General features: G+C 37.4%; 2 protein-coding genes across 5 annotated transcripts; both read right to left on the bottom strand.

The window, feature by feature from the left end:
* Positions 1–587: 587 nt before the first annotated feature.
* LOC113273804 (cyclin-J18-like) lies at positions 588–3993 on the bottom strand. 4 transcript variants are annotated; one of them, XM_026523409.1, is made up of 9 exons: positions 3847–3993; positions 3663–3748; positions 2911–3010; positions 2722–2820; positions 2612–2629; positions 2459–2538; positions 2068–2218; positions 1915–1975; positions 588–905 (listed from the first exon to the last, which is right to left on the bottom strand). In XM_026523409.1, the coding sequence occupies exons 1-9, from the start codon at positions 3898–3900 to the stop codon at positions 787–789; spliced, it is 768 nt and encodes a 255-aa protein (XP_026379194.1). In that variant the 5' UTR covers positions 3901–3993; the 3' UTR covers positions 588–786. The 4 variants fall into 4 exon arrangements, with proteins under 4 accessions (XP_026379194.1, XP_026379195.1, XP_026379196.1 ...); XM_026523410.1 differs by having other exon boundaries at positions 2459–2529; XM_026523411.1 differs by having other exon boundaries at positions 662–905; positions 2092–2218.
* A 757-nt stretch (positions 3994–4750) lies between these two features.
* LOC113275309 (putative 3,4-dihydroxy-2-butanone kinase) lies at positions 4751–11518 on the bottom strand. The gene is made up of 19 exons (XM_026524795.1): positions 11332–11518; positions 11034–11107; positions 10874–10937; positions 10276–10388; positions 10138–10185; positions 9856–9927; positions 9476–9739; positions 9023–9106; positions 8738–8793; positions 7672–7802; positions 7510–7602; positions 7244–7308; positions 6981–7124; positions 6849–6892; positions 6163–6246; positions 5961–6034; positions 5505–5617; positions 5335–5430; positions 4751–5190 (listed from the first exon to the last, which is right to left on the bottom strand). Exons 1-19 carry the CDS (start codon positions 11369–11371, stop codon positions 5071–5073), a joined length of 1779 nt encoding a protein of 592 aa, XP_026380580.1. The 5' UTR covers positions 11372–11518; the 3' UTR covers positions 4751–5070.
* Positions 11519–11847: the final 329 nt, after the last annotated feature.

Raw genomic sequence — 11847 nt, 5'->3', positions numbered from 1 at the left:
AATCAAACCGCCACATACTCTCATCTTCGTTCCGGTTTCTATTTATTTTTGTTTTTCTATTAATTTAATCAATTTTTATTTTTTTTTGATTAATATTTATTTTAATATTTTGGAACTGGGCCCCACACAAAAATTTGCGTGATCGCTACTTCTGTAGTGCAGGTCGTCTTCAATACTCTGAGGCGGTTGATGTAATGGCACAAGTCAAATTTTGTTGGACTGTGAAAGGAAGTATTCTTCTGTTAAACAAAGAAGTCAATTAACACATAACTCAGTCATGTAGGGAGTCAGGATTCTATGCCGGAGGTGGCACAAAAAGAAAAATCCAGATTTGCAGGGCAAACAAGGAATACAAGAATAGGCATGTGGAAGCAACTTACCTCCAACTTGTTTCTACCTGGCTTGGCCCCTGGAGCTAGGTAAATTTAGAGTGATGCAGGGAGGAAGTTTGGCATAGCCGGGTAGGATTGCGTGTTAAATCATAAAAGATGAGGAAACCAGCAGCAGCTGTAATGTGACATGGGATATTGCAACGTTTAGTTAATCTTCGTAATGAGACGGTACATCTTGATTTGGGCAAAAAAATGTAACAGAACCTGGAAATGGTCATGGATGGATCTAATATGATTTGGAATTGGATATACAAGGTTTTCTGGTTTACTTTTATATATAGTCTTTACACAGTGGGATGACTAGTAGTTTGTATTACAACATTTCAATATTCAGCGGATCTTTTTTCTTTTTCAAATGGATAGCTAATATTGACTGTGTCTGGAGAGTTTTGTATTAACCTTTACCCTCCCATAGTTGACAGGTCTCCTGTGTTGTCTGCTTCAGTACATGTTGGAGAATGGTTCTTGCCAGTTCCAATGTATCTTCTTCTTTGAAAGAGCTTACAAACTTCACTGCAAGAATGATAAAACGAGTCATTATGATCAGAAGTGTGATAAACTCGCACCAATTGATCAGATGGCTAAAATGGTCTATCATGCTGGTATAAAGGACACCAGGCAGAGTTACATTTAAGAATTACGTAAGAAATACTACGTAAGTTTGTTTCCTTTCTTACTTAGTGGCCTTTCTTCACTCTTGAGTACTCTTACATTTATGCTTACAGTTCAATTGACTGGTACCGCAGGTTCATAGTTTCACCCATTTGGTACTTAGGTCTGGGTATATTGTCCTAGCTCTTTTGATGAAGGATAGTATATATGCTAGTAAAGAAATTTGTAAACCATAACCAATTCTCAAGCACTGTCCGTGTCTGGGAAAAATGCAACTGACCCCTAAGAGCAACTGCAGTGGTGCGAGTATAACCAAAGATCAAAGACCAAAAAAAACGACTAAATTTGAGTTTAGTCTGGTGTGTGACGCTACGGTGGAAGACTAAATTTGATCGAGCGTAACACTGTGCATCCGCCCGTTGTTTTAAAAAAAAAAAAAAAAAAATTGGGGCGGACGATTAAATCTCCGCCCGTCCCACTAAAGTCAAAGTAATCTTATGGGGCGGAGGTGTAAACGTCCGCCCCATACAAAATTGAAAAAAAAAAAAAATGGCGCGGAGATTAAATTTACGCCTGGTGTGGGGCGTAATCTAAATGTACGCCTGGTGTGGGGCGTAGCCTTCAGGTCCCGCGCGATCAAATTTGGGTTTAGTCTTGGTCCCAGACCAAATATAGTCTGAAATATAGTCGATGGTCAGGATTTAATCGATAGTCCGTCCCACTACGTCTCGTTAATAAACCAAATATTTGGGTTTAGTCGCCACTGTGGATGCTCTAATGACATTGACACTTTTGTATACATAATGATGATAGCGGGCTGTATCTTTATCATGTAAATAAAATTAGAAATAACTAACAAACAGGGTGGGTAAGGTAATAAGAAACAGAAAATTTATGTGCGGAATATTACCCCAAGAAAGAAGAGGAAACTCATGCTCTTGCTTAGGAACACTTATAACGTACGAGGCGACCTGAATTAAAAAAAAAATGTGACGAATAGTAAGGTTTAACCAGAGCCACATAAAGGGACATGGGGAACAATAGCGCTAAAGGGGGTATTAACTGATAACATGAGAAAGAAACATGCCAGAATAGCTGCAGCAAGAAAATCGGGAGAATTATACAGAACTGATGTCTCTTCTGTTTCATATAGAACATCCATTATGTCCATACATGCTTTGAGTTTTACAAGATCTCCTACCCGCGCCAGTTTCCTGAATTAGGCGACACGAATAAAAAAAAAGTGAATCAATCACCAGGGTAAGATCTTGTTTTGACCAAATATTCTGATAGATAAACAACTGAGATATTACGATACAAACCACAAACTTCAACAAGACAAACACAGACTTGCGAAACATTCCAAGAAAAAACAAATCTTGAACCAAGGTACCATCGAAACATGCAGTTTGACCAATTACACTAGTTAGTATCTGGATGCATGTAGAACTTACCTCAACCGAATTAGAAAGTCTTCTAAGAAGACATAAGCAACATTCGATGCACCAATCTCGAAATCAAGCACCTGGAGATGCTACGATGAGCTCAAGTAATATAAGAGAGCTCTTTCTCAACGGACTGCAAATTTCTTTATTAACGAGATTTACCTGCAATAAAACCACCTCCTGCAGTATACAACCGTTCTCATTAGTAACCCGTAATTACCGAAAAGGAAACAGAAATCAACATATTAGCATAGAGAAGGTAATTTACTCACTGCTTCAAGGAAATCTCGTGTAGTATAGTGTTGTTCCTTTATAGCTACATCTCCCAAAGACTTCAAACTTTGTACAGAAAGAGGCCTAGTATCATGTATCTATTTCAATGAACAAAAAATAGTTTTAACAAAATAAAAAAACAAAACAATAGAGGACAGCAAATGGTTCTGATGAAGCTCAAGACTTACTTTACTCGACACCCAAACTGAAACGAGAGCAAATAGTTGCAAGTTGCATTGTCTCAAAGGCTGCAAAAGCCAGTTATCGCCATGCTTTTTCCGTAAAGACCTAGATTTAACACCCCCGCATAGTTTAGTACTAAAAAAACTAATTATGCAACAAGGACAACAGCGATAACATGGCTGGAAAAAGTAACCAAGTTGCATGAAATCCAAATGGAAGAAAATATTTGTTTTCCACTTTCCACCCTAACTATTAATTCGTCAGCACATTTTATCATTTCAGGGCAACATACTGCCATGGTGAACTAAACAACCCCATTCCTAGTTACTGGTCCAAGGACTCCATTTAGACTGATCAGAATTTCCTATGCAATTGCAATATAATATGTAATAGTCGATTTAAGTGTTATAACCAAATTCTTTCCTTCAATTCCCTGACTGTACCAAATATTTCACACATACCCTAGCCAAGCATAAGATGCTAGGATATCATATCCATTGGGTATTGGTCGATACACAGCTGACATGTTCAGTATCTCATTCTGAATTGCCTACAAGTCTTCTTCTAGGTCAATTCTATTGGTCCTTGTGGGACTACTTCAATTCATTTCATTCACAAGTTTAGATTTCTATAAAAAATCATCAAAAAAATAAAATCAATAGAATTCCTTGTGGTTAATTCTATTGATGTAATGTATCTACATGAGGCCACAAAGAACGAAATCAACATGATGAAATTCTTAGTTGTGTAACAAAACCTGTTATTATTTTTGATAGATGGTAAAAAGCGTTCAACAAAGATTGATAAAGCGGTGTATTTCACAACTGGAGTGACGCCAAGTTGCTGCAATTATAATCAATCAAAAAATCAGAAACATAATAAACCCTAAAAGCGATACAGAGAAAGGAAGTAAAGAAAGATGGAGAGATTAGGGTATTAACCAGAGATGAGACAATGAGGAACTCAACAGCTGAACGACGCAATTCGGCGTTCATATCAAGTTCTGGTCATTTCAATCTGTGTAAACTCGAAAACGAGTTGAAATGGGGCGAATGCCCTATCCTTTTCTTCTTAATTCCCGCTCAAACTAAAGACCATCAAATACAACTGAGAACTGAGAAGTGAGAAATGATGTTTTAAGGAATGGTGATAGTGGGGGTAAAATAGTAATTCACCACTATATAATGCTTCAACGGACCGGATTCAATGTTGGAAATCACATGTAAATTTTCTGAGAGGAGCAGCAGCAGCAGAACAGGGGCTGATTCAAAGTATTCTGACGAGATTACCAGCCCGGAGTCTAGCATATTACCATCTGTGTTTAGCAAGGGCCCATGCTTTGATCCATGGGTTCCTTTGGTTTGTTTGCCTCCTGGCTCCTACGGCTTACTTCATGCTTCAGCAGGACCCGTAGGTACATGTAAGCATGAAGTGTATGTGTTGACTAGGGCATGCCTTTGCTGTTTCTAAGTATCACGAGTATTCCCATTCACATCGTTTGTGAAGATAAAAAACCGATCTAAATTCCTCTTGATAGTGATAGTTTCAAGAGAAGCTTGGAGTCATAACAGCAGTGTCAGGGCTGAATTCCTCTTGATAGAGTTTCAGACGATCTGTTCCACTTGGGGTTTGGACTCGACTACAGCCTTGACTACAATTAAGCACTTAGCAATCATCCAGCAGATTATACCAAATGTCTAAAAAGTCGTTATTGTTTTCAGAGGGAATCCCTATCTACCATGGATGACTGTCAACCCAGCTGGATCTCTTACTCGATCTCACAAATGGTACATAATATTTTCAATGTGAAGAGAGTAAATGGATTTGTATTTAAAACCATAACACTGTCAATTTGAAGTTTTAGAATTCACTTGTAATTAATAAACATACTATAAAGTACAGTTTTGGGTATATCACTTCCAAAATAACCCGGTAAAAGTCTTTCTTGTCAATGAACTCGATGGAACTCGCTCTCTCAGCTGTACACACACAACTGCATATGCGGAGAGCCTCCAATGAAGTAATACAATCCCACAAAAAATTTGTGAAAAAGAAAAGCTAAAATATATTTTCTTTTTACTTGGCTTGAAATTTGCAGCTATAGGCGAGAGGACCAGGGAGAAAGACTCTACAAAAAGCTCCACCAGAAATTCTTCAGCTTATAACTATTGGCACTTGTCCTTCACAGCTAGGGCTGCAGCTCTGTACCATGCTGCTACTGCCATGGCACCTGGGTCAGGGACAGTTGAAAGGATCTCCTGCGATATATATGAGGAACGACCAGCCTGTAGGAAAAGCATACTCAGATTTATAGGTGAAGCAAGACTTGAGTTTTTTTAAAAAAAATGGTCTCTGATCACAAGACTACAAATTCTATAGATCTAACATTGTTCAACACATTTATTCAAAGGATTCTGTAAGGGACTGACCTGTGCTTGCATGTCTTTGGTTGATTCAGCACCACTGGATGCTGCTTCAGACGATAGAAGAAAAGCAGTAGGAGGATCATCACCAGCAACCAACCTCTGTAGTCACAAAAGATGGATAATCAAAAAACAAGCAAAAATTATAATGGAACACATTAAGAACAAGAGATCACCTCGTGAAGAACAGTCGACGCGGGAATAAGTGCATCTAACATTGTGCGATATCCTGCACTTGCTCCTCCATACTTGCTAACAGCCGCAATCGATGCTTCAAGTGCAGCAACCCCTATACCATACACAATAATAAGAATCAGGTTACATGTTCTAGAAACTGGTGTGTTCGGGAGGCATTTCGTCACCACAATAATGATTGACATCATGCTACGGCAACCAGCCACATGGTGAAAAAAAAGTACAATTGTGGACTCTATGCCTAAAATTGGACAACAAGACCACACCATTAAAAATGATGCGGTATTTATATGGTTAACTCTACCATCCTACTGACAACTGAAGACCGTTGAAGTGCCCACCATTAGCTGACCATGTCACAACCGACATGTCAGTCCATGGTCAAGAAGGACAGGTACATTTTGCATTTTTTTTTTGTTAAAAGAGCATATTCTCACATTGTTTGGGTGAAACCACTGATTCACTATTTTCCTTCAACTTCGCATATGCCGCCTTACAGAATATGTCATATCTGCACATGAGAAAGAAGTAAGTACTTATCAAGGATGAAACCAAATCACTGACGAACAGCCAAGAAACAAAAATATAGGATATGGATTACAAAGTAGATAAACTCAAAAAATGAGATAGATGAGGTACATGATTCCACTTGTCCCTCCCATAACCCTTCGGATGGATGATGCAATTTCATTTACTGTCTCTGCTGCATCATTCAGAGGATAGCTGGAAGGATGAAAAAAAGTGAATAAGACCATTGCAAAGGGGCATCTGAACTCAATACAAACAGATAAAAGCAAACTTAGATATCAAAACAGTCGTCATTACTATTCATAATATTTGATTGCCCATCCAACATAATAGCGAAACTTATTCAGTAAGTCTTAGAAACTGATACAATAACTACGTTGTTTGAGGACAACGAGCATTAGCCTCATGTATGCTCAGGAAAAATGCAGCTACACTAGACTAATCTTAGCCAATATTTTGTGTGATTTAAAAGTATACATGCTCCACCTCCCTGGATTTCTTTTAAGTTACTTGCTCTTTACTTACTCTACTTTCCCACAGGTCAACAAGTATGTAATTTACAAATAACACTGAAGAGAAATAAAGTATTCACAAGAATTAGTGGATAAGAACCTCTAATCCACAAAACAATGTTAACCATGTGTACCAAGGTAAAGAAAAAACCGATACAGTTTCGAACAACAGATACTTAAGTCAAAATATTGCTTCCAGTTAGGTGGTTGGTTCCACGTGTGTTCTCAGAATTGGTAAAAACTTTAAAAAGAAAAGATGCCAAGGAAAACATTGAGGGAACTTACTAGCTCTTCATGTCCTCAAGAATAGCCACTGCACCTCTAAACATCTGTAAAATTTCCATGAATTTAGATCATAATGACACAGAGCATATAAAGTTAATAACTACTATAAAACTGCTTAGGGAGGCAACTTACAGTTGATCCACAATCACCGTCACCCACTTTGCCATCCCATTCATTCAAACTATCTTTGAGATCAATAATCGCATTAGCCGCAGCTTCAATACCAGCCTCAAGTATAATGCCATGCACGTTCAGTTGCTGTGGACGACTGGGTTCCTAAAAATGAATGCACGGGAAATTGAATAAAGCATCCAGATTGGAATAATCTCTCAAAGAACAAAAAATTACTTTTCCACGAGGAATCAACTCGAAATTTATACATAATTTCACAGTACCTCATCTTTCTTTCTTGCATGACATGGTGGAACTGGAAGAGGAATCTTAGCAGGTGGGCGAACTCCTGCAGTCAAAATATTGCTAATAAGCTCAGAGTAAAATAAAACATTAGGAATATTTAGTGGTAAAGTTGATATCACAGCACATAAAGTCACGAGAAATTTTAGTTCCTACCGAATCGCAGTGACATTTAACATAGCACGAACCTTTGATAAGGGACAACAGGTATAAAAAGATAAACACAATATGATCCTCTAAATCTTACCATCAGCACCAACTGGCCATGAAGGAGCTTTAGTTGGAGCATCCAATCGCTTCAATATGGATTCATCTGCCTTCATGATGGATATCGAAAATCCTGTAAACACAAGATTATTAACAATAAGCTTGTTTGTGAACAGAAAATTACTTCGGTAGAAATACTAACCTGCCATGTCAAGAGAAGTCATAAATGATCCTGTATACACTTTGTCAACAGCCAGTCCATGTTCCAATTGCAGTTGTGGAACTGCCTTTCCAGCAGCTATCATCAGTTCCATTAATGGGGTGGCACCTAATCTGCATTTAGCAAATTAGCTCAAATAGTCAGACAACCTGAAACATGCATCTGCAAAAATAAATCAGTAACCCATTACATGCATGGCTCCACAAATGTAATAATAACAGTACTAGATTAAAAAGCAAACTTCGGATACACCCAACCATGTCACATATTACAAAAATGCAACCACTTGAAATCTCGCCGAAAGATAAGTTCTATCACTCGCCGAAAGATAAGTTCTATCGAATAGTGAAAGACGAAAGAAGTCTGACCAAAAGCTTTCACATAATTGAAGGTATTGGGAAACTCAAAAATGCATAGGTGAGTCCTTCGAGGGACTTTGTCTTATGTTAAAAACTTGTGCAATATATCTAACTAAGCAAATTCAGCAAACGCCCCATAAAACTTTTAGAAAAGGTGTCACCCGATCTTGGAAATTGGAATCTCACCTGAAGATGGTTGAGATGGTGATGAAGAAATGTGATTGGCCTATTCAGCCATCAGTTGAACATGCCCTGATCTAAGAACATTCAGCCTATAGACTAATTATATTCACACATTTTAATGCTTCGTTAGGGTCCAGACTGTGTATATAATCATTATGATGTGCTGTCAGTTGTTACTGGGTTTTCATAATAGTGGAGCTAAGATCTGAATGTTGTTTCAGGACAACTTAATAGAGTTCAAGTATAATTTAGGCATATATACCAATCAGGAGATCAGGAGTGTCCTAAGCATGTGATATCATATGCCCCAACTGTATCCAAATTGTGCAATAACACTTTTAAGAATTGTTGCTAAAGTAAAATGAAATGTTAACATGTCTGCACATTCTCTACTAAATTAGTAAAGCACTGGTTAGGACCCATATGTTCCTGTAAGCGAAGAGTTTCCGCTCACAAACCCTGGTCAAAAAGTTTACAATCCATAAAATCAGAGTAACAGAACGCACCCATTAATCAAGAGCACGACTCTACCCCCTCTTGTAATTGGTACATATTGAGTTTCCTGCAACAAGATATGACGGAAAGATTATGGTTGTTTCTTACCACTATACTACCATAGTAAGTTAACATCATGTACATTATCTACATAATTGTCGTTCCAACATTGATATGGATCATGTTTTTCCTGTAGGATATCAAGTCAAACACCAAGAACGCTTCTTGCAATTGAAAGAAGATTTAAAGGACAATATATGACCGAGGTAGCCTTCAAGTTAATGTTGAAAACACACCGTTGACAATATTTGGTTGAGAACATGAGAAATCACTATATCCACAGGTTGAAGGTCTACCACCGCAGCACCAGGCTCTCCATGCTGAAATATGAATACACATTACAATTTACACAAAAATCAGTATGATACATGGTGTCAAATGTAATTGGTAACTAATACAGGTCAACAAACAAACAAGATATGTCATGACATAAGCATAATGATATCTTTAACTTGATTAAGCAGTGAATATTTTGAAGGTTAGATGTAAATCAGACCAGCTGTACAAGATAAGCAAATTGTCTGGCTAAGATAATCAAACTTTATGGCCTTGGCCTCTTGGGTATATACCCGGCGGATAAACAAATACATTTCTCACCCGCAGGCCTCAAAAGATTGCCTAACTCAACACATATCAAGAAAGAGAAGACACACATCTGACTTGGATTAGCAATAACATTATTCACTTACAATTCCAAGACCAAGCTCCATTTTCCCTGGGCCCAGACGATCTGATGTGACCTGTCCAGGCAATGTGCAAACTGACAAAGCAACTCCCATTGTTCCAACCGATTCAGAAGCATTTTTTGCTTCAGCAGTGACATCAGCAAGATCTTTACCAGCAGCTGCAGCTGCCCCGGCAACTTTGTGAACAAGAATAGTCCCAGCTAAACCTCTTCGTCCAGCTATGCCACGAGGCGGTGGGAGAGCACAATCATCTCCAACAATAACCATCTACAAGGTGCAAACATCACATCTTTAGTCTGTGTTATTAACTTATTAGTTATTATTAGTTACTCGAGAAAATTAGTTGGTAGATTACTTCAAGATATACTGACAGAAATTTATACCTCTACTTTATAACCTTCAGATTTAGCTTGCTCAGCCGCCAAACCGAAGTTTAACCGATCACCAGTATAATTCTGTCAATGAACAAGTGATAAACTTATGACTAAAGAAATACACCACTATTGCACATATATTAATGAAATGTAACCGAATATGCGTAAAAATTTCATACTAAGATAATTAATTGTATAATGGAGAAAAGATGTATCATCATTGAAAAGCTGAAAGTTTGATTCATAAATGTGAATAAGCTATCAGGGCTATTTTGTCGACAGTTACACTACCTTGACAATGAGAAGGCATCCTTTAACACCAGTTACAGCTCGGATGCCCTAAAATGAACAATACGTCAGTAAGTTAGAGATTCAAGTGTAACTAAAAAAATACACTGAAGTATAAATACAAAACTGAAAACACTGTACAGCTAGGATGGAGTCCACTGGCGGAGAGGCGAAAACATCCCCGCAAATAGCTGCTGTCAACATTCCTTCCCCAACAAATCCAGCATGAGCAGGTTCATGCCCACTACCACCACCTGAAAAATAAAATCATCTAGCCATAAGGTTGTGTTTCAAGACTGCAGTTCACATGACTGATGTTCAGCAACAATTCCATAAAATCCTACGTTCTATTGTTGCTAGGTTAGTAACACATGCCATATATTTCTGATTGCCAAAAACAGTGAGTATGTGCAGGGAGCTTAACCACATAATTCTTTGTTAAGTATTTGTCTCCATTTTCAATATCATTAGAGATCTTTACTGATAATTCAGTAGCTTCCAAAAGTAAAATCCTAAGTCAATTGTTTAGTTTCTTTCTTTACTATTTACTCTTTCAATTTTACTTGCACATATCAAAATTATTTTGTCTTTTGTGGCCAGAGATATCTATATCCAATTCAATTTATATTTCCAGTTTCTTTACCATATTTGTTGGATCCCAATGGTAGTCCAAGAAAACAAATACACAGATGAATTTTCCATATGTTGAGATATGAAAGACTTTAGACTTTATATATACCTGAGATTACTGCCACTTTGTCATAGGTTGAACTTGAAACATCAGCGCGCACAACAACTTTAATCTACACCATTATAAACAGAAAAACATCTACAGATATCAATTCTCTGAACCAGATTCAAGAACAACAATATCGCAAGAGATAAAAATAATTAATCACCTGAGGGAAACCATCCAAGTACTGTAAGTTCGGATAAGTTTCAATTAAACCTTCGATGAACTCAATCACAACATCTACAACAACAAAAAAACACGATCAACACCTCAAAACATAGAAAAAAACCATTCGATGAACTCAAACAATGTACATTTTCAACGATCAATTCCCAAACAAAAACCAAAAAATTGATCAAAAAAAAATCTCATCAAAAAATTTAAAATCTACATTAACAACGAGAGAAGGTGAATCAAAGTAGAAAAGAACATGCAACGAATTGAAAATGCGAAAACAAACAAACCATTTGGATCGTTGATCAGTTTCTTTCCTTGAAACGCCATTTCTCCTCACAGCATTACCAGACACAAATCAAACAAAAAATATCCGATAATCTTCAGGAAAATCTCGAGAAATCTTCAGAAAAAAACGAAAACCCTAAGAATTTTAGAGAGAGAGAGGGAGAAATTTGAGTCTGTGAGCTCTATTTCTTCTTCTCTCCACTTTTGCTTGAGACGGGGATTTAAATGGTTTGCTTGTCAGAACAAGTTAAAATTCGACATTTACATTAATACCCCTATAATATTTATTTTATGACTATTTTTATCCTCTGAAGTTTTTCTACTACTGGATAAAGAGTGCGCCGTCTTGTACCCCAGAACTTGCGTAAACATTATCCACTTTAGGTTCAGTTTTCATTCACTCATCTCTTGGTAGGTGGGGAAGCCTACGAATTAAAAGATGCTATAATAATTGACCTAGTGGGAATTGGATGGTGAGATGATATGTGGTATTGTTCACCTGCGTGTGTAGGTGAATT

The sequence above is a fragment of the Papaver somniferum genome, chromosome 4 (genome assembly GCF_003573695.1).
Source record: "Papaver somniferum cultivar HN1 chromosome 4, ASM357369v1, whole genome shotgun sequence".
NCBI classification, from domain to species: Eukaryota; Viridiplantae; Streptophyta; class Magnoliopsida; order Ranunculales; family Papaveraceae; genus Papaver; species Papaver somniferum.
Note: the sequence above shows the minus strand (reverse complement) of the source record. Positions and strands in the feature narration are given on the sequence as shown.